This window comes from Lupinus angustifolius, chromosome LG06 (genome assembly GCF_001865875.1).
Source record: "Lupinus angustifolius cultivar Tanjil chromosome LG06, LupAngTanjil_v1.0, whole genome shotgun sequence".
Classification (NCBI taxonomy): Eukaryota; Viridiplantae; Streptophyta; class Magnoliopsida; order Fabales; family Fabaceae; genus Lupinus; species Lupinus angustifolius.
The window spans coordinates 21,640,438-21,664,258 of record NC_032014.1 but is presented as its reverse complement, the minus strand read 5'-3'; the positions used below and the strand labels follow the sequence as shown (position 1 = coordinate 21,664,258).

At 33.7% G+C, this 23,821-nt stretch overlaps 2 protein-coding genes and 1 long non-coding RNA gene across 3 annotated transcripts in view; 2 read left to right on the top strand and 1 right to left on the bottom strand.

Annotated features, from left to right (window-relative positions):
• LOC109350166 (protein CHAPERONE-LIKE PROTEIN OF POR1, chloroplastic-like) lies at positions 8,875-12,043 on the top strand. Its single transcript, XM_019591327.1, has 5 exons — positions 8,875-8,953; positions 9,534-9,742; positions 9,842-9,945; positions 11,090-11,534; positions 11,758-12,043. Exons 2-5 carry the CDS (start codon positions 9,600-9,602, stop codon positions 11,912-11,914), a joined length of 849 nt encoding a protein of 282 aa, XP_019446872.1. The 5' UTR covers positions 8,875-8,953; positions 9,534-9,599; the 3' UTR covers positions 11,915-12,043.
• Positions 14,206-21,558, bottom strand: LOC109350165 (probable serine protease EDA2). Its single transcript, XM_019591326.1, has 12 exons — positions 21,331-21,558; positions 20,248-20,373; positions 19,891-20,046; positions 18,570-18,752; positions 18,333-18,449; positions 18,155-18,208; positions 17,954-18,025; positions 16,928-17,133; positions 16,680-16,774; positions 16,163-16,237; positions 14,801-14,884; positions 14,206-14,512 (listed from the first exon to the last, which is right to left on the bottom strand). The coding sequence occupies exons 1-12, from the start codon at positions 21,505-21,507 to the stop codon at positions 14,397-14,399; spliced, it is 1,461 nt and encodes a 486-aa protein (XP_019446871.1). The 5' UTR covers positions 21,508-21,558; the 3' UTR covers positions 14,206-14,396.
• The window catches only part of LOC109350164, a 17,922-nt gene continuing 17,881 nt past the window's right edge, over positions 23,781-23,821 (top strand). Inside the window, exon 1 of the long non-coding RNA XR_002108080.1 lies at positions 23,781-23,794. This is a non-coding gene — a long non-coding RNA (uncharacterized LOC109350164). The remainder of the gene's footprint in view (positions 23,795-23,821) is intronic.

Here is a 23,821-nt window from a genome sequence, read left to right as displayed (position 1 = left end):
TCTCTTTCTCATTTGCATTTTTTAGTTCCACTTCAGAAACATGGTGGGGACCACAACTGTGATGGATCTAGAACTCCTCTATGTATAGGATTGGAACCAAAGTGAAGATTAGAACTCAAGTGTTGAGTCAGACTCTCAGATGAGAAGTGGAGTGTCCTTATGGCATGCCCGTATGTCACAGTGAAGGATATTAATTGTTATATGATCCTTAAAATTAGAGGGGCGTTGATTCACCTTGATGCAGAGTGTAACACATGCATTAGCTTGGATGCAAAGTGTAACACAAAAAATGGTAGAGATTCAAGTTGTAACATGACATTGGCTTGGATGCAAGGGTGTGATACGAACATTGTTTGACATTGACGCAAGGTGTATTGTGGGTATACTCCTTATGATGGAGTATGATAGTTCTTTTGAACTATGGTTGTTGGATTAGACAATGGTAGTAGTGGTTGAGGTTTTCAAGGAAGCTCCAAAGTTCAGCATGACCGAGTATTGAAAAGGGCGATTGTTAGTCAACTTTAGTGTAGATTTTCCATAATATTGAAAGGTATCCTAGCAATGGAGATTTGTGTGACATGTTCAGTTAGATGGTAGTATGAGAAGTTATACTACAAGTTTGAAGAGATAGACTCGTAGTAACATCGTCAAAGATACTCGGAAAAGCTTATGTTGAATGAAGCATGCTCTTATATGGAGGAGCTGTTAAAAAAATTAAGCATTGAGCAAAGTGGAGCAAGATTGTGATTGGTTGAAAAAATGTATTGAAGTTAAAATTTAATTATTAAATATTTTTCTGACCAATCATAACTTATGACACATGTAGTGACACAAATTATGGGACAGAGATGTGTTGCCTTGCTAAAGTGGAGATTCTTGCGTAGATTTCCTAAGAAGCGAAATATTCGTCTATTTTAATGAAGGTGAAGATTGTTGAGGATCCTTGAAATATGTTATCATGTGATGTCTCGATTGTCTGGTATTGAAATGGAAGAGAGTGTCAATGTTATATTATTGGATTTAAATCCCTTGTTAATACTTGCATCACACAAATTATAAGCTTCAAGTCATTTAACATTCAACATTGTCCGGGTGGTAGACACAAGTGTTAAGACCCTATTAATAAATTCATTTGTCTTCTTCTCTTCTATTTTTCCATTGCCCTTTACTTGATTGTTTGTTGTCAACATTGTGCAATGATCATTTTCACTGCACCAACAAAACCAATTTCACCCACACATAAAATTTAATGTGTGATTATAAAGAAAAAATAATTTATAATAACTACTTGCATGTCAAGTTAAGTTTAGAGAGATTATTATTCACTCTTCTATGTCTACTAAAAAAGTAATGATATTTCCATATCATTTATTTTTCATCAACAAAGCGTTAGTCTAGTGATGTAAGGCCTCACTGGATCATTAAGGTTGAAGATTTGATTTTTAGAAGTGACACTTATTAGGAGGAGTAGTCACGAAGTCCAAAAAATATTCCATACCAAAAAAAGTAAGATATATCATTAATAATACCAAAAAATATCATTTAATTTTCATCTTTCTTATATTCATTACTTTTCTAAATAATAAGATGCTAGTAACGTTATAATAATTATTCTAACATGGAAATAACCTTCTTCATTGAAAAGAGAGCTTAAATTACAAATTGCAATCACAAAATTCAACAATACTCTGAATCAATTAACCCTTTTGTCCCACCAACATTATTAAATTAAGGACATTTGTGAAGTTGAGCATGTGTGGTGAGGTTGGTGTAGCAAGAACAAGAGTCATGGTAGCCATAAGTGCCAGGAGGGACACATTTACACACACCACAACAACTCCCACAAGCCCTTTTGCATAGTCTTGGTCTTGATGAATTTTTGCACCTTCCTTCACAAGCCACTCCACAATCTATACATGTCAATCAATAAATCAACAAACCAATAACCCATAGCTATTAATTGCTAAGCCAAATATGAATGTGTTAATTGTGAGTAAATACTCATTTTAGTCCTCATATTGTTCGACCTTACCAATTTAGTCATTCAAAAAAGAAAAAAAAATTTAAAATGGTCCCAAATTTGTTTTAAATGTGGGTCAAATTAGTCCTTTTTAGCATATTTTACAACATTTGGTAGAGACTAACTTGACCCAAAAAAAGACTAATTTGACCCACATTTGAATTTTTTTGGGACTATTTTAGATCTTTTCTTTTTTGAAAAACTAAACTGGTAAGGTCAAAAAATATGAGGACTAAAATAGATATTACTCTAGATTTTATTTGCATTGCTAGTACATCTATGTTATATGTATTGGTTATGATATAAAAGTCATACATTTTAAATAGTGAATGATACATTAAAACTATAAAAATTTATAATATTAGTATATATCATTTTACTCTTGTCCAATATTTTAAATTGTACTCCACAACTGTAATTGCAGTTTTCTATCATTGTTTTAAGAGTTTCTATAATGATATCATGATTGTATTTACGGCCATATTTTCCTACAATTTTTTCGCAATTTATAGTGAAGGCAACAACTTGCAATTTAAAACATTGTCATCAAAGTTAGAGAAGTGTTTTTTTTTTAGAGAAAATGAAATTGTCCCTTTGTATTTAATAGATAAATTTGTTTGAGATGTGTATATATAAAAAAGTGAGAGATAGAGACAAATTTATTTGTTGAAAGAGAAAATTGTAAACATATATAAATATAATATTATTGATGAGTACCTATTGGTTGGGGAAGAGGAGTTGGAGTTTGAGCTTCTTCTATGTTCATCTATTGAAAATTAACCATGCAAGTGAAGCAAAATGGTTAAGATTAAAAAATATCAATGATATGAGTTTAGAGGAGGAATGATTTACCATTTGGTGTGCTTTTGAGAGGTGAAGGAGTAGAAGGGACATGAGAAGTGATAAGGCAATGAGAGCTTTAGAGAATGCCATGGGAATAATGTAACAATATTTGAGTAGAAACTATAGAACAAATAAATATTAAATACCACTATAAGATAGGAGAAATGAGAGAAAATTGTAGGTATTTATAGTATATATATATATATATATATATATATATATTATGGTATAACTAAATGTAACTTCTATGATATAGGGATCATTTGTCTTTAATAATGTTTTATTCTCTACCAAGATCAATCACACATTGACATATGAATAAAATAAAAAATTTAAAAACAAAAAGTAACAGTTTGATTATCTCAGGATAAGAAATGAGACATCATTTGAGACATGTGATTTATGTCCACTTCTCACCCTTATGACTAAGAGAACTAATCATTTTTAAAATGCGTGTATGCCCCTCCTAATAAATATTGTTACTAGAATTGAATATTTAATCTTCAATTTAATAAAATACTTTAGGATTTATTTGAACCTTATATGACTAGATCAACGAATTGTTAATGTTTTTTGGAATATATTAAAGAATAAGAAATGAATCGGATGCCAAACTACTTTGGTGCTATGGAAATCACTTAGATGGTGCTTTTGCCAGGCTAGTCCAGCATATAAAGATAAACATTGTAACATGGGCCAAGTAATAAATATTTTATTTTTTAAAGGGGGACAAAATTTGTTATTATATAGTTATTATTAAAATATATTACCCAACATTGACATATCTCCCTATACTTGCAAGTGGATGCTACCTATAACTTGAGCTTATTGGAGAAACTCACTTATATTTAACAATTTGACTTGTTTCACAAGATAAGCCTATTTATAGGCACTTATGGAGCTAATAATAAACTCATAAAATATTCAATGCATTTTGTTATTTAAATACATGTATAAATAAAAACTTTGAACCTATTAATGCATGGATGTAAAAATACATGTTAAAAATCATGTTTATTAATAAAATATTGATCTCTAAACTTTTCTCAATCATTTCACATATATTTTCTTTTACGATGACAAAATTCTACCTCAAATTTTCCTACAATCCATCCCATAACTCCCAAACTCCATTCCATTTTATTCTTCAATTTAACACTATAACTCTTCAATTAATTGTAACCATACACCTCCAAAATGAATTAATTCTTTACTCAAATTGGTGATAGTAACAAAAAAAAAATTAACCTACCCGAAATCTTCACTGCTATAAATTATTCTCAAACAAACATCATCAGTTTGCTTCTATTAGTAGTTATAGCCACATAAAATTGTTAAATGGTCCTTAGATATGTCGTTTTTTCATAGATGCACGATTCTCGACTACATTCACAAAGTTAGATTTTTTAACCTTCGTGAATTGAAGTGAAGAAGTTGAAATTTAACTCACAAACTTTGACTAAAGGGGTCTAATGACCCAAAGTGGTTTTGGGAAAACCTTGAATGAAGGGTAGGGGATGGGAAGAATAAAAGCTGTTGTTACTGTAGTTTGCAACAGTTATAAATGACACGAAATAATACTTACTGGTTGAGTCACGACTAGGTCGCTCTCTTTAAGACGTTTTGTGGCACTTCCCAACATGTGCAAGCAGATTATGCCGTCCCCAGGATAAAATAACTCACATCTCTATTATCGAATTGTTACTACACTGTAAGAACTAATCTCGAATACACCCACCACAATATGGCTACCAATGTTAAATCTCAAAATTCTCACAATATGGCTAACAATGTCAATTCTCGAAATACCCACAATATGGGTATCTGTGCCAATTCTCTTCCCACGATACTGACTACCAGTGTCAGTTCTCGAAATGCTAACAATTTGGCTACCCGTGCCAATTCTCTTTTCACGATACTGACTACCAGTGTCAATTCTCGAAATGCCCATAATTTGGCTATCCGTGCCAATTCTCATAAGTTTGTCGGAAATGCATCGGCGAAAAATATGAAGGAGAAAGAAAAGGTTGAATAAAAATGCATTCAACTTGGGGCAAGTTATAATGAGGGGAAAATGTCTATATTTATAACATGAAATTTTTTTCATGTTCCTCATCTCTCCAATGTGAGACTTGAGACTTGTTTTTTTTTTCAAAACTTTTCTATGTGTGACTTGTGAGTTTTTTAAATTTCACACCCAAAAGTTATCACTAATAGTTTTCAACAAACCATGTTCCAACAATCCCCACTTGAAATTAAAAAACGATTTCCGAGAATATTTGTGGTCTCAATAAGATTGTGCATAAACAGTTGTGTCATGTGACTTGAATCTTTGCATAGTGAATAAGATCCAAATTTTACCCCACTTCCACATTCACATATGTGAGTCTATCAAAAGTATTTCCGTAGCCTAGGTACTCCACTCCAATTGGAGTATAGATCTCATTAAGAGTTTTAACTCATCCTTACATATGCTACAGGAATAATGTTTCTCATAATTTTATAGCATGTTCATTCTGATATCATTTCACAACTTGTTATTATCCATTGAACATATTTCTTGGGATCTCTAGTCAGCTAGGTTGGGTTACCATCATGAGTGATCATCGTTCTAAGGGCAATAGTCTCATACTCTTATAAGTCTCTCTAGCTAGTCCTTTCGTCAAAGGATCTACTAAGTTATTCTCATTGCGTACATGATATACTTTAACAGCTCATGTAGAGAGTAACTCTCCAATGGTGTTCTACTTACGACGTATTTGTCGTTTCTTACCGTTATAAAAGTGGTTCTCAATTTTTTGCAATATCCGTTGTACTATCACAATGGATCAACACAGCTGATATATGTTTTTCCCATAGGGGAATCTTTACAAGCAAACTTCTCAGCTAACTTGTTTCTTTATTAGTTGTTGTTAATGCTATCATCTCAACTTCCATAGTGAATTGAGATAACATAGTATGTTTCATGTTAGACTCTAGATAGTCCATCTCATCATTTATGGCTTCTCGCCACAAATCGACATCCAAAGAAGTCAAAACTTCTTGGAGAGTTGATGGATTATCCTCCAATATATAGATCATATAATCAGGTCTATACTCTCTAACAATTATTGCTCTTTTACTTCTTCTAGGTTCTATTTCAAACCTTTCATTTTCTATCATTATCTCTAATCACAAGTATGTGACTAGTTGATGTGCCCCACTATTCCTCAATTTAAAGAGGAATTTCTTCTCATTAAAGTCAACATCGTTAGACTTAATGATAATTTTGCGTTAAGGACGTAATACTTATACACAATACTATTTATATCATACCTAATGAATACACATTCATAGACTCTACTTGCGAGTTTAAAACTCTAGGAACATACCTTCATAAATAATTTCATGAGCAATTCTCTTTATCTCATTGGAATAAGACTCTACTGATTTATCATCATTAATATGATACCTGAGTTAGAGGTAACATCATATATATATTTTTTTATCTTAACTTCCTCAATATCATATTTCTCAAGTGCATACCAAATTAATTTGGAAGACATATATGGGTTGAAGAAATTATAGAGATCATCTGACAACTCATTTAGAATTAAATTCAGAAAAGTAATCATTTTCATTCTAGAGAGCTATATTAATAGTTAGTTTATCCTTCTTCTTTTTTTAGCTTTCTCCAGCAACATTAGGACATTGATTTTCAAAACGTGTACAACTTTTCTCATAGTGAGGGAAAATTTTATTTTATGTTGCTAACGTTTGAAATTTGTCTCATCAAACCTAAATGGTTTGTTCAGGTCATAGGTGTTCGGTCCAGTAATATTATCTACGAATGTCATTGCAGTAGAAAAGTCTTAAAATTGTTGTTACCTTATCTTGCAATAATTAAAATTGACACGAAATAATACTTACTGACTGAGTCACGACCAGGTCGCTCTCTTTAAGACATTTCGTGGCACTGCCCAAAATGTTCAAGCAGACTATCAACCACGCCGTCCCCATGATGAAACAGCCCAAATCTCTGTTATCGAATTCTTACTGGACTGTAAGAATCGATCTCGAATAGACCCACCACAATATGGCTACTAATGCCAGTTCTCCAAATTCTCACAATATGGCTAACAGGTCAATTCTCTTCCCAAGATACTGACTACCAGTGTCAGTTCTCAAAATGCCCACACTTTGGCTACCCATGTCAATTCTCTTCCCATGATACTGACTATCAGTGTCAGTTCTCGAAATGCCCAAAATTTGGCTACACGTGCCAATTCTTTTCCCTCAATACTGATTACTAGTGTTAGTTCTTGAAATTCCCACAATTTGGATGTCTGTGCCAATTCATAATGCCACAGAAAGAAAAGGAAGAAGTGCCAGAAATGCACCGGCAGAAAATATAAGGGAGAAAGAAAATGTTGAATGAAAACGCATTCAACTTGGAGCAAATTATAATGAGGGGAGAATGTCTCTATTTATAACATGAGATTTTTTCCATGTTCTCCATCTCTCCAATGTGGGACTTGAGACTTGTTTTTTTTTTCAAAACTTTTCTATGTGGGACTTGGGAGTTTTTTAGATTTCACACCCAAAAGTTCTCACTAATGTTTTCAACAAACCATGTTCCAACAAAAGCTTATGCCACAATTAGTGGTTAGATTTCGAAAAACTTGAAGTCAAGTATAATAGACTCTACTCGCTCAACATGAATAAGGAAGCAAATATAAGTGATCTTAGAAGGCATTATTTTATTTGGGAACTCAGACTAATTGAAAATCTTATGCAAGATCTTCAAAATACTACTGTACAGAGAGACACTAGAGATTGATGGGAGTGGCCCTGTGAAGAAAATGATCAATACTCTATCAAATCAGCTTACAAGGTTCTCTCAAGAGAGACAAACAACCTAGAGCGGGACAACAACTTTTCCAAACTTTTGTGGGAGTGTAAAACCCCTTGAAGGTCATTGCCTTCACATGAAGACTTTTTCAAGACAGATTATCAATCATGGACGCCTTGCAAAGGAGAGGAATAACACAATTTCAAGGGGAACTTTTTGTCATTTTTGCGAAGAGGAACATCAAACTTTTCAACACTTATTTTTCTTCGAGGTTCACTTATCTACTTTGGCAAAAGATTTATAATTGGCTTCAACTTGAAATTGTATTCACTAAGACTAGAGGAGAAACATCTTAATACATATGGGACTACAGACCAATAAAAAGTATAAGAAATTTTGGAGTATTATTTGGCTTTCCATAATCTGGTCAATCTAGCTAACAAGGAATGACATTATTTTCAATTCTTTTGATGTGACTTTTCAACAAATCATGGAAACTTCGAATACGAAACCATGACTCTAGATCAAAGGAAAGAGTGATAAATATATAGTGTTATACTTTGAATGAGATAGCAATCCAAGTAAGTTTAACTTCTTATTATTTTTAGTTTCTGTATAGTTACATTTTGCGAATTTATAATCCAAATTATTATTCTTATCTTTAGTCTAATATAATATATTAAAGAAATTCAATTCCTAATAAGGAAATCAAAGGAAATATTCGATTATAATCCAAACTATTATTTACTAGTTGGATCTGATTGTTACATGTGCACCTTTAAACAATTAGGTTAAAGGAACAAGTACATTTTTGTCTAAGAAAATAAAATATATGTAAAGTGTAATCATAATATAAGTATTTTTACACAAAATATATCATCTATCATTCATATTTTATTATTATAAATTTCATTTAAATATATAAGTAAGTAATGTAAGCCAAATATCAAATAAATGTGAAATGATATACCAAAAACTTTATCATCGACCGATAAATAGTATGATATTTTTCTAACATTCTACTTTGATAAATATAAATACTCAATATATTATCTATAATTCAATTATATTACTATAATTCAGTTATATTATGTATATTTAAAATATTAATAATAATTAAATATAAATTATAAATGATAATATAAAAAACTTTTAAAATTCGAACATTTTCTCTTTGATAATAGAAACAGGTGGGTTGGGTTTTAGGGTCTGGCTCGGTCGGTAACCTTTCTTCAACGAACTCAACACTTTCCGATAAGGTACACTCTTCAAACTTCAATTCTATTCTTCTTCATCCAATTTATGTGCCTAAACTATTTCTATATTCAAATTCATTCCGTTTTCTGTATAAAAACCAGTTTTTTATTTTCTAAATTATATGTTTTATTTCCTCTCAATTGCATCCATACTGCATTGTTTTTTTCTCGCACTTTAATTGCAATTGCACTGTATATATTGCGGGTAAATGCGGCCAATACGCGGTCCAGAAGTTGTTGTAGCGACTTCCGATGCGGTTGTGGACTGCAATTTAAAACACTGTTCGATAGTATGTAGTTGTCTTGCTTGTGATGAAGTTGCATTGTGGATAAAGGAGTTTATAATGAGCAAACTCGATTATGTTCGATGTACTTAACCGACTAGGAAAGGAAATGGAGAAGTTGTTATGGTCCAGAAAATGTCGAGACTGAATTTCGATTCTAGTAGGATTTGATAGATGGAATTAAGGATTAGAGCCATTTGTTTCTAATTTGTATTTACCCTATTTACCTTCGTATATCCGATGTTAGTCTCTTTGTCGAATCTCGTTAATTAGTTCTGTTTTTTTTTTTTCATTTGAAGCACCAAGTCGTGATCTTGATTCTCAAATAGCACAAGAGGTCGTATTGCTACTGGTTTTTTGTCATAATGTCTGTATCTGGGTTGAGTGGTTGTCCATCGAGATGTTTCCCGCCACCTCCTTGTCGCCTTGGGTCAAGGCGTTTTCGGGTTACGGCCTTTTCTTTAGCTGGAAAAAATAAACGAGTGACGGAGTTTCTTCAATCAGAAAGGTACGACCTATTAATTGGTACCTCTTGAACTTGATGTTAGATTTGTGCTATATTGAATGGTAAAAAATTCATTATTTTCCTTACCTTGTCACTTCACAGAACAAGCTTTTTATCTCCTGCGTTAAAGTGGAATACACGACAAGTTCAATTGGTCAAAAGTGCCATGGATGCTTCATTTGGTGATATGGCAAATGAGTCTTTTGGTAACTTTTCTCTCTTGATCAAGCTTCATTCTTATATTTCAATGTACCAAAATTTTCATTGCAAGGGGATAAGCTTGTAACACTGGTATGTAATTAGATTGTGCTTTTCTCTAAATAAGTCGGTTAGTAAAAATAAAACTAAACTTGAAATTGATTCTTTGATCACCACAGATTTCTGGTTCCCTACTGAATGCTAGACTAGGAATTATCTTGTTTTCCTTTTCATTAGTTTGTAGAATTTCATCTCTTCCTTTGCATAATTATGTAAGCATGTTATTCACAGTTCTTGGTTTGTCCGAGAAGCTGAACTAGAATGTGATAAAATAGAGTCATACATTGGAAGCAGGGGAGAGTAGACGGCTTGATTGCCGAGATCAATGAGGAGAGTGTTTCTAAGTTTAACCATTACACTATGGGTGATAGTTGTACCCTACTGTTTTCCCAAAATGACTCTTCGTCTTTGATAGGCCCCCCAAATCAGCAATTGGGTCAAAAGACCTAGTTTGTGCACCATTTGTGACATGGGTCCAAAGTGTGGAAAGTCTATGTTGAAAAGAATGATTCATGAGGTGGCAAGGTGAAAAGGAATAGTTGTGTAGTGGAATTCGGTACATGGAAGAGTGTGAAGGAAGAGAGGCCATCTTTTATAGTCATGAAGTTTGTTAGATAGCACTCTGGTAGGAGCTGAGCTCTGTGGACAGACGGAATTGCCTTCCTCTGTATTTTTATTTCATTCAGTTAATACAAGTTTAGTGCATTCTCTATTTAATTCCTTTACTGTGTGATTATCGTGAATTGTGTCCCGTTACATATCACTCTTTCCTTTCTTCTGTCTCAAAAAGTGTCACTCCATTTGTCAATTTCTCTTATTGGTTAGAAAAACGCTTAACTATTAAGCTTTTAACATAAATATTTATATTTTCAACCAATCAGGGTAAGTGACATTTTTTTGGGAAGCATATGTGCTCCCCTTTTTCTTCTTCCTCTTCATGTTGAAATATGTGGAATATTCTGTATGCACATCAATTAGTGCCTTCTATCAATTAATTTCCACCTTATGGATATGATACCTGAATCCCTTATATAAATCCAATATATGATTGCTTAACTTATCACTTTTCTGCTTCTTTGCTGCAAATGTCAGCTGTTTTTCCAAGAATTAATGTGGGGGATCCATATAAACGTCTTGGAATAAGCCGGGAAGCTTCTGAAGATGAAATTCAAGGGGCAAGGAACTTCCTGATTCAAAAATATTCAGGGCATAAACCCAGTTTAGAGGCAATTGAGTCGGCACATAACAAAATAATCATGCAGAAGTTCTATGACCGGAAGAACCCGAAAATTGACGTTAAGAAAAAAATTAGGGAAGTCAATCAATCCCGTTTTGTTCAGTTTATTAGAGGAAGATTTCATACTCCATCCACAAACTTCATTATAAAATCATCATTAGCATTCTTGTTACTTGGAGTTCTGACTGTTCTCTTTCCAACTGAGGAAGGACCAACTCTTCAAGTAGCACTATCTCTGATTGCTACAATGTATTTTGTACACGAACGCCTTAAGAGCAAGTTCCGAACCTTCCTTTACGGGTACGTAAACAGTTACACTTCTCATTCTTCTAAATATGTTAATAACATACTTCACATTATTCTCTGTTATATCTTGATTTAGTATTAGACATTTAGAAAACATCTCTTATTTTTGTGGCATGACATTGTGATATGAATCAGTTTTCCCTTTGCCCCTTAAAATTTTGAAGCATGTGTTTTTCTGTCTTAGGTTCTCCTGATATAAATCGATACTTTGGTACAGGGCTGGAGCATTTATCGTTTCGTGGCTGTTGGGAACCTTCTTGATGGTGTCAGTAATTCCTCCAATTCCTATACTCAAGGGACTAAGAGCATTTGAAGTGATAACATCATTGATAACATATTTATTATTATGGGTCTCATCTACCTATCTTAAGTGAAGGCTAAAACTGTGTATCTCACTGTGATAGTGTGATTTGAGTTTTGGATCATAAAACCAGTTTTTGTAGTGGAACTTCACAAAATGTTACTGCTTTATTGAGATACCAAATTATAGGTTTTTCTTTCAATTTTAATTTGAATACTTTACATCACTACCAAGAAGACATATAAAGCAAGTGAATGTCATGTTAAATCACAAAAATGCAAAAATGGTATTTTCTTAGTAATGATATATACTTATTAAATTGGCCTACAAATCATTCTATTGTGAAACATTAATAAGAAAAAATAGAATCCTTTTAGTTCAATTTAAGTATCTCCCATGCTGATTTATATAGTGAATATTTGATTGATTGCTATACATAAATAGTTTTAAAAACAAATTATTTAAAGACGCATCCTAAAATCAAGAGGACTTTTCAGCAAGTAGTTCTTAATTATCAAACACAAACACATTTCATATTTGTGAAAAGGGGATGCTATAGAAGTTGACTCCAGTAGTTATTTTGTGAACTTCATAAAAACATCCCAAATCTCATGTCTTCTGATACTCACACTAACAAACACTTTCTAGAATTTCGCTTAAATTCGAATTAGAAATTCTTGACGGTATCGAGCTGGAACAATTTGTTCCTCCCGAATTCCGCGATTCAGCGCCAAAGAATTTCCCGTCGCTACCATATAGTATTCATCTCTACTTGGTGATAAAAAAAGCATCCTTATTCTTTTTGATCTCTCAGAGATTTCAAAAAATGGACTTTCTATAGACCCCCAATGACCAATCCTCCCATGAATTGCTAGGGATCCGATAAGTCCAACATTGATTCCCTCAGACGTGTCAATTGGACAGATGCGTCCATAGTGACTAGGGTGAATATCTCGTATTCGAAAACTAGCTGTTCGACCCGTCAATCCTCCAGGGCCCAAATAACTCAATTTTCTCCCATGAACTATTTGGGTTAATGGATTAGTTCGATCCAAAACTTGAGATAATGGTTGTAATCCAAAAAAAGATTCATAAGTGGTCGTTAATGGAGTTGAAGCCACCAAATTCCGAGGAGTAGGTATCAATTTATGTCTAATTGCTCCACATATAGTTCCTCTAACCATATTTTCTAAACGAACCAGAGCTAATCCAAATTGATCTTGTAAGAGATTTGCTACAGAACGAATCCGTTTATTTTTCACATGATTCATATCGTCAAGCGTACCCATTCCAAATTTCATTCCAATCAAACGATCCGCAGCTGTCAATATATCTCGCGGTAACAAAAATGTATTGTTCTGGGGTATATCAAGATTCAGCCTTCGGTTCATATTTCTCCGACCAATCCTTCCTAATTCACATCTTTGTTGAAAAAATTTTTTTTGCAATTCCTTACATAAAGATTCAGAAAATACTGGATCTCCGCCAACACAAGCAAATTGTCGATAAAATTCCAAAATGGCATTTTCTTTTGACCCGGTTTTTTTTTTCTCCTTATCATTCAGGAAAGACAAGAAAATTTCAGGGTAGCAAACACTTTCTAGAATTTCGCTTAAATTCGAACCCATAGCTGATGATAGAACTAGAATAGATATTTTCTGTTTCCTACTCACACGAGCCCATATCCTTGCTTTTCTATCAATCTCTAATTCTAATCTTCCTCCCCAATCGGATATTATGGTGCCAGACCGAAATTCCGTTATGGGGGAGAAGAGAAAAAATGATCAAATACACCCCAACAAGATGGTTAAAATCACAAATCAGTAGTAAACATGCATATCCCGGCATGAGATTTCATAGAATAACACGCCAAAAGTAGTCAAACCTCAATCCTTAATCCTACTAGGTGGAGAAAACCTTAGAACTCTAAATCTCTCATAATTATTTCGCCTATTTTTTCTTAACCTCCTTTTTCCTCTAAAAATTAGACTAACATTCATTTGATCTACTCTCCTTACTGAAACTTCTAATGGTCTCCTCCATATATGCCAAAAACCACTCCACAATAGGAGAAATTTCATCTTTCTCCCCAATTCATTCAGTTTCTAGTATATTCACTCATCTGACACAATATTCTCATGTATGACAGGCATATTCATGACTCTTTTTCAAAAGTATGATTGTCTTTCTAACTTGTGAAATAAACTACAGCACTTACAAAACCTACAATTACCTAAATGGTTTTCTGAATATGTATCATCATAATAATAGGAATAAAGTTGTCATGCCACAATCAACAGGAATTGTTTAACTATGCCAGATAATCAAGTATAGTAAGTGACAGAGAGCTAATGCTTATGAAAATGACATGCCAAAACTCTGAACATGAGTCTCTAAAGTAATGGCATTCCATGCATGCATGCATGCATGCAATGTTTTGCTTTGCATTCTGGTTAAATTTTACAAAGGTGATTCACATAAAACCATAACCATCTCTTAAGGAAGAAAAACCAGAAATCATATTATTGTACATCATGCATCACATGTATACTCATTCATATAAAACTCCTGCCTGTATCCTGGCACTGAGATAGCCACAAATCCATATGATCTGCTATCTGTTGCCTTACTTTGTGAACTGCATCAGGAGAGCTGCAGTTCTTAGCATCACCTGAAAACAAAACGAAAACTCGGTCGATATGACATGATCACATTTACGGATTTACCTGTAACAAGCAACTAACACAGTTGTGTAGCTGTGGCCAAATGACAATTATTTTTCATTGATCACATAATTTTCATGCTGCCACCTTTTTATTATTACTATTATTATTATGGGAGAAGGAATGGTTAACTGATAATAATACAAGTGAACTGAAGTCGTATAAATCGCAGGTTCTAATTAGCAGTGTAAAACATTTTAAAATGAGAATAGTTGGAGTGAAAATGTTGCGCATACCTCCGATGATAAAAGGAGATTGCGGACATCCTCGCAAATCGGAACAATGGCCACAATTATTACATGTGATGAGGTAGGAAGGCACTGAAAGGTTTAATGGTTAGTAAGCAGCATTCAGAGAAAAGTACAATGAAGGAACAACATTATGCATTTTATAATCACTTTTCCCCACTCAGACCTCTCATCCCCTCTCCTTTGTTAAGTAACAAATCTAAAGTGTGTGTGTGGATGGCATTGTGATTTCAGGTGATGATCGAGAAGGTATCGAAGCTATAAAGCAACACTTGTAAAAAGCATTTTCGGAATTGGGGCATTTGCGTTACTTCCTTGTGATTGAGATAGCTCGATCAAACTGACGTATTTCTCTTTCTCATAGGAAGTATTCTCTTTACATTCTAGAAGAGACTGGACTTCTAGAATGTAAACTAATTGACACCCCCATGGATCCTAATGTGAAGCGTATGTCCAATTATTCATATCCAGGTAGAATCGGAGGTTAGTGGGAAACTAAATTATCTCACCATGACCAGACCTGATATATCCTATCTTGTAAGTGTTGTCAGTCAAATTCCGAACTCCCCCGTGATAGTCATTGGGGTGTAGTTTTACATATCCTTAAATATGTAAAAGGATCAGAAGGATATGGAATTGTTTATAGAAATCGAGGTCAAAATGGTATTGTTGGGTATTCAGATGCAGATTGGGCAGGAGACCGAAATTATAGACAATCCACTACAAGTTATTGTGTGTTCCTAGGTAGAAATCTTATCTCCGGGAAGAGTAAAAAGTATAATGTTCTTGGCAATTCAGGCATAGAAGTGGCTGAAGCATTTACTTCAGGAGTTACAGTTCTACAAAGATGAATCCATGGGGTTAATATGTGATAAATAACCACTTTGTCTCTCTTCCAATCCGGTCTTTCATGAGAGAACAAAGCATATCGGGATTGATTGTCTTTCCATTAGAGAAAAGACCATCTCTTGCATCATCAAGACATCTCATGTTTGCTCCTACGAATCAACTCGCTGATATCTTCACCAGATCTTTTCGGGATCTTAGGATAACATATATATGTGACAAGCTAGATGCATATGATATATATGCTCCCGCTTGAAGGAAAGTGTGGACATATTATTTAGTTTTATTCTATCTTTATTAGTTTCCTTAGATAGCCAATTCTAATCCCTTAAGTTTAGGGATTGATTAGCATTAGCCTGTATATAAACTTTCTACACAATATTCATCAAAAATATCAAGTCCTTCACATATTCATATTCAAGTCAATCTATTTGGATTCTACCGAAATACCGTTTTGACATAATGCCACTAACTAAATGGATAAAAAAGTCAATGGCAACTCACTATCAGGGGATGAATTTTGTTTCGATGCATGACGCCATGGATCCTGCGAGCCATTCGTGAATATTATTTTTGAACCTGGTGCAAATAACATTATAGGACAAACCAAATGAGGTTAAATTCTTGGTGATTGTAAAATCAAACCATAAAAGAATGTAAAAAATACGCAGAATCCAGGCATCACATGCAATAAGAAGTTTTATGCAGAAGAACTTATGTTTTATAACTAACTAATAAATCATAATAGTAAGTACATGGTTCAAATTAAAATATGCAAACATGGAAACAAAACCCATATTCAGATAACAATTATCAAGGCCTAATAAAGATAACATTTAGTCCACAAATAACACAAATGAAAAATTTAATGAGAAACAAAAATGCATATACAATGGACTTAAACAAAAGTAAAAGAGTCATGTAAGCACATTATTTATAATTTTTTTCATAAATTATTAATATGATAAATAAATAAAAAAGATATGAACATAAAAATTCAGGCATAGATAGGTTTCTAAACCAGCAATTTTTGTGCCTCCATAGTATAAATTAGTTGCATCAACAGCAGGAAAGGTGCCCTCTCCAAAGACATTTTTGCAAAGGTCCAAATGGTATCTGCAATGTTAGAGAAACTCTTCGTACAAATTAACAACGTAAAAAATAAAAAAGGATTCGATTGCTACAATTAATTTTTTTAAAGGCAAAATAACTAGGATTATTCACTCCTCTTTGACCGATCATTGTTTTGTATGGGGACGAGAAACTTGCCTTGTGTCAACTTTTGAGGAGCGTACACTATCATTTGAGGGAGCAACCTGAAAGTACGCAACTTCAGTGCAAACTTGAAACCACCATAATCGAGTAGAACTGTCGTCGCTAACTGCAGTGTTCTTCAAATACTTCTGATCATAAGTTTGTATGTTAACCCCAAAGGTTCCGAGGTAGTAATCTTTGACATATTTGGCATAAGCATCCTGCATATTGAATTACATAGTTTCCGTCAAACACATACAACCAGAAAAATGCAACCGGCCCCCACGAAGAAGGGGGCTGAGGGCATGTTAACAAATTAATGTAAAATAGAATCAAGACAATCCTGGAAATAGTCTCTCTGCCGTGGGGGTAAGGCTGCATACATCTACCCTTCGCAGACCCCATTAAGTAGGAGCCTCGTGCATTGGGCCGCCCTTTTTCTAGAATGAAGGCAATATATATATCTATGTATATTATTTAAGACAAACACAATTGACAAAGAAATGTGGGGGAAAAAACTATTTCAAAATGTAGCAACTACAGAGGAGGCTGAGGCTGAGGCTGATTAGCATACAAAGACAACCATAATCCGGAGAATTCATGTCTGATAAAATATCGGACTCAATATTAAAATACCAAACATTGTGTTGGGTTGTGTTGTGTTTATAGATCGGGTATGATGGTTAATCATTTTTGGTTAAAACACAGCAATGGGTCTTCATGATACTTTAGATTTAACCCTGCACCATGGGGAGTATCTCATGAAGGGGAGACATGGTTAAGAATAACGAATATGTTATCGGCAGATAATTATTAACTATGACTTAGAACACCGGCCACTCCAAGGTATTGAGTGTGGTGTTTTTAATTTGCCATGTAATTCCTGTGAAAACTACAATGCAAATGAACAGAAAAATATGAAAAATGAACAGTACCATAAAGTTCACTAATAGTAAAGTAATAGATTCAATCTACAAAAAGCGTGTATGTAGCAGTTTTATAATGTTCTCCGGTAAAGAGAAGCCAGATTGAAAAGCATACCACCAAATCCTCTCTGGCTTTCTTTGCTTCAACAAGAGGCTTGCATACTTTATCTGGATTTCCATATTGAAACTGTAACATTCAAAGATCGGTCCTACGAGGTCATCTTCTCTTGTCATCATTCTTCGTTCACTTTTACGTTAAATTTTTTGAAAAAGAGAGATCACAGTAAATAAGAACAGCCAAAATCGTAATATTTACCGCTATAGCAGCAGCATCGGCCAGGAGATAGAAGAAGTCACCATCAATTTCAAGCTGCAAAACAGGGCAAAGGTCAACACACAACACGAGAATCAAACTTGAAAGTCTTACGAGGAGCATGATACAAGATCCGGAGTAAACTTTTTTTGCAAGGAACGAGTAAAGGAACAGTGCATACATCAGCTGCATTAAAAGATGCCTTCAGTGCTCTTCCATTGGTTGCAAGTTTGTGTTCAATAAGCTGTGTAGTTTCTTGTAATATTGCTTTACATTCAGGACCTGCTGACTCACCGATCTGCATACGAATGATAGAACCAAAATTTTGACCGAAATTAAATAAGAGGGAACACTGAACAATTTATAACATCTAGACTAAGACCAAAAGACGACCACAAAAAAAAATCAATATCTTCACCTGTTGGTCAAATTCTGTGTAGTTATAAACAGCAAGAACAACTGCAGAACTTGCAAGACTTCCACATGTTAAATGAGGAAACTTAAGACGGAACCATGCACTGAGTGCCCCAGAATATGAGCCACCAAAAACGAACCACGGATTTTCGATTTTTGTTCTATTAATCTTTGTATTTAAGGAATCCTACATGAAAAATACAGCAAGCAATCAGATACAGTGGGCACAAATTTAATAAACATAGTATAGAACAATGGATTTGATAGGTTGTTTGAGCTCAAGCCCGTTTAACGGGAATCGGATAGTTATCATTATTATTTAGACAATTATATAAGTAAAATAATTGTCAATCCTATAACGTTCTTAGTCATTGGGATCTCGCCACTTGTACGGCTATCACAATATTAGCGTTTGCTATTCACTATATATGTTGTATTTACTATTTATCAAATCAATCAATGAAATGAAAGTTATTGTTTAATTTAGTCTTATTTTTATTCTTAGGAGTAGTGTAGTTGTTAGCTTAGTTCATGATAGTAAGCATTTTGCTTCCTATGAAGATTGTTAAACAATTCGACCTCAACAAAAAACATAAAAGTTGAGTTGCAAATGTATCAATTTTCTAAATTTACATAGTCGAGTACATTGCAAAATAAGGCCCCAATTAGATTAAATATTCATCTGTTTTATTCCAAGTTGAGAAGACATAAAGTCTGCTTGGTAAAAAATTTGTGATTCAATCCTTGAGTTTGGGATTGTGGCAGCAGAAAGGACTGTCAAGAATCCCTCTTTGCGAATCACATTACGAGAAGAGTGGTTTATCTTGAGAGAAGCAAATCTTGGTCATTAACACAGATGGTTAAGATTAAAAGTTAGTCCAGAGTCCCATGGCTTTAACTTTAAATCATGAGACCATACATGATACATGAATGATTCAACGGTTACGATTTGTTCCTCTCACTATGTATGTATATTATATATATGTATATAGCTTCTCTCAAATTAACATAAAGTATTCACTTTGTTGGATGATACCAATAATAATTACTGACCTTAATCAATATATCAATCCCACTGATCTATTTCAGCAAGCTTTTAAGATCACAATTCGCCGATATAAGAAAAAAGATCAGAATTCGATTGTAAGCAACTTATATGTGAACTATGAGAAATGCTTCCCATAGCCTATGCTTTACTGATTTAAAAATCGAGTGACAAACTATCTGCAATTTTATTCAAGCGATTTTCCTAATTACTATTTTACTAACTTTGTTTCAACGAAATTATCTTCGAACTATGGCAGTCAAAGAAATATGTAACTTGCCTGATAATACTGGCGAAAAACAGCCAAATCAAAGAGTGCTTGCTTGGATGATAGATATTTCAGATTTTCTGTCTCGAGAGACTTAAATGGAGTACTTTTTCCATAATAGCGATGCTCGAGAGAAACTAAAGCTGCTCCGAACTTCTTTGCCAGTACCTGCAGATGTAACAAAGCATTGAGATATGGCACAAAAAGAAAAATCGATCTTGTTGGCCGAAACGGTGCACGAGACTTGTAGCAAACTACAACTTATGATCTCAAATTCAACCTTTAGTCTTCTTGAATACACAGAAATATTATCCGGCAAAGGCTGTTTAAGAATAGCAACATGAATTTGGATGAAGATTTGCAACTTACAGCAATATAGTCATTTGCTATCCCAGTTAATGTACCTTCACCACCGATTACCAAAAAAATTGGCCCATCGGGAATACGGTAATAGTCAAGGAACTCATAGTAGCGCTGAGGGAATTGGCGGTGATCCTGCAATGCAACATGCAAATATGCATAATCAACTGCATCAGAATTTAATAAATAGATGAAACAATTGGAATTTTTAAACCAAAAAAAGAAGAAGAAAGGCATGAGCATATCTTATATGTATTAAGTCAAACAAAACGTCGAACTAACTATAATCCACCAAACACTTCTCCTTCATTTTGTTAAGATATTTCCAAAAACCAATTCGCAATGAGAGATGAGTAGCTCAATAGATATATAAACCATATCACAGAAAATGATGTAGACAATATGGACTTTCCAACATGCCCCCTCTAATCATTGCATTTATCTTCTCATGAGATTTGATTTAATTACACTTAACATATTCAAAAACTAAGGGTGAGCCTCGCTACCACGGTAAGGTTGTGTACTCTGTGCATAAGATTCTCTCACTTAGTGGGATCTGAAGAGGGTAGTTGTAGGTAGCCTACAGTATTGTAACCCAAAAGTTATGAGTTCAAACCCTGGAAACAGTCTTTTCGACTATTCGAGTAAGGTTGTGTACTCAGTGCACAAAAATACAAGGCTCTCCCACTTAGTGGAGTCTGGAGATGATAGAAGTAGGTAGCCTAGAGTATTGTGACTCAGAGGTTATGAGTCAAACCCTAGAAATAGTCTCTTCTTTGCCTAGAAGGGTAGGTTGCATACAAGTGTCGAGTCGAGTCTCTTCCACTTAGTAGAGTCTAGAGATGGTAGATGTAGGTAGCATATAGTATCACTAAAAAATAGAAGGTGTCTTTTAAGAGTTGTTTTTTTGTTGTAAAGGAATCGAGAGAAATGGAAGGATCGAGAATCATTAGTCTGATGTATAAAAAATTGTCCTCCAATAATCAACTCACAACTAGTAAGACCATATGATAAATTTGAAAAATAAAAGATAAGATTGTAAATTTGCAAAAGAAATTGTAAAAATAAAGTTTGAGAGAGAAAGAGAAGTACATAGGGAGAGAAATGATCGAGAGTCTGATTGAACCAAAGCTCTTGAGTGTTAAGTCTTTTACTCTCAGACAAGTAATTAAGCAACGTACGAGGTTGTCTAATTCCATATGAAACCAAAGGGAAACAGAGAAACATAAACATAGTAACCCATTCTTGTGTCTTCGTTGTTTTCATCATTGCTATGCTATTTTTTGATACTTCCTACTTCTCAAACCCTCTTTCCAAATATTATTACTATTATGTGAAGTTACTTTACGTGTATGTGAAGACAAAAGGGTAGAGTACAAGACAACACGTGTTGTGGAATTGGGCTATTAAAAAAGTGCAGTTTACAAAGAACTATCCTCTTTTGTTATATATACTGTATTGTATCCTTATTCTTATTTGACCCTAAATAATTGTTTCTTGAATTTCAATCTGATTCTAGACTTGAAACTAACATGATCTTAAATATTTATTATTTTAGTCTTTAAATTCGAACCTGACCTAATTAAATATAATACATATCATTTTAGATAAAACATTTTTAATAATATATTATTTATAATTATGAATATGTAATTTGACATATGAAATCATATACGTGTATATGAAATCATATACATGTATTTATGATGAAAAAAATTTAGAATCAATAATATTTTGGACCAAAGAGATATCATTACTTTATATACAATTGAATAGACACGAATACAAATATGATGATTGGGTGACCATGAGATGGGTCAGGTCATGTTTGTCGCTTATTCGGTCCTAATTAACAGTTTATCATATTAGCAATTCCATGCATACAAAAATATACTTTAAATAATATTAAAAATGTTATGTAGCTTTAATATATTTAAAAGCTATAAAATTCAACTTTTTTGGTTAAAACTCTATTTATCGACAATTGATTGATCTAATAGTGTAAGATCTCATTAGATCATAAATAAATTAAAAGGTCAACGGTTCAATTCATTTAAGCAACATTTATTAAGAGGCACAATCATGTACCATGAAAGATATTAGTTATTTATCTATAGGGTGAGAGGTACCACTGGTCATTCCAACCAAAAAACTTAGTTTACCATTTTCACTCAATCTCTTATAAGGGTGAGAAATATCTAATGTGTATTATCCCTAAATTTTGATGGAACAACAATTAAGGATTTAATCTTATGTTAAGATTATTGATGTGTCAACTTAATGTGTAATATCATCATTAATATAAAGATAGAATAATAATCATATATGTCACCTCGTATGTGAGAAAAAATATTTAAAGTGTTAGTACTCTAAGTTTTGATGATATATTGAATTGTTTAATTGTTTTAAACTATTTATTTTATGTGTGTAGAATATTAGAGGAAATGTAATTCTAGCCTTTATTGTATAATTAGCATAGTTTCCTTATATAGAAACTTTGGTTAGTTAAGTAGGTTGGGAAACTACTATAAATAGAAGTAGTTGTTAAACTTTGAAAGTGTGCATTGTATTGGTTTGAAAGGCTCATTCAATACAAGAGGTTATTCATTGTTAATTCCATCTTCTTCTTCTCTATACACGTTCACTTTCTTTCTCAATTCTATTGCCTTTTGTTGCTGTCCATGAATGCATTGTGTATGCAAGTGTGGTGAGGTTGGTTCTGGTTTTAACAGTGGTATCAAGAGCTAGGAAGAGCAAGATTCTGTGTGGTTCTTGTTCAAGAAGATCGAGGAAGAAGGAAGTGAAAGAGCAAGCTGGTATCTCTGCAAGAAGGAGTAAAGATGGCAAACAACAATGGATTCTCCATGACACTACCAATTCTGGATTCCAAGAATTATGACAGATGGAGGATACAAATGCACACCATCTTTCGATTCCAAGAGGTGAGTGAAGTAGTGCAGAATGGATTTCAAGAATTAGGAGACAATGCAAGTGAAGCTCAAAGAACACTCCAAAGGGAAGCAATGAAGAAGGATTGTAAAGCCTTGTTCCTACTCCATCAATGTGTTGATGGAGTTAACTTTGAGAAGATTGCTGGTGCCAAGACAGCAAAAGAAGCCTGGGATAGCTTGGAGAAAAGTCATGAAGGGGCTGATAAAATCAAGAAAGTGAAGCTGCAAACCTTGAGAAGAAGGTATGAACTACTTCAGATGGAAGAGAATGAAAGCATATCAACATACCTTGCCAAGATTCTCACATTAACTAACCAGATGAAGGCTTGTGTCAAAGTAGTCAAAGTGAAATCAGTGATTGAAAAGGTATTAAGAACTCTAACTCCTAAATTTGATCACATTATTGTGGCCATAGAAGAGTCCAAAGACCTTGACAATTACAAATTGGAAGAATTGCAAAGCTCTCTTGAAGCTCATGAACAAAGATTGAAAGAGAGGCATGGAGATACCAATGAAGATCATGCATTACAAGCTCAACAATCCAAGAAGTTTGTTGGTCAGTGGAATAAGAACAAGAGAAGTAAAGACAAATGGCAGAATGAGAAGTGTAGAAACTGCCTAGACTCTAAGGG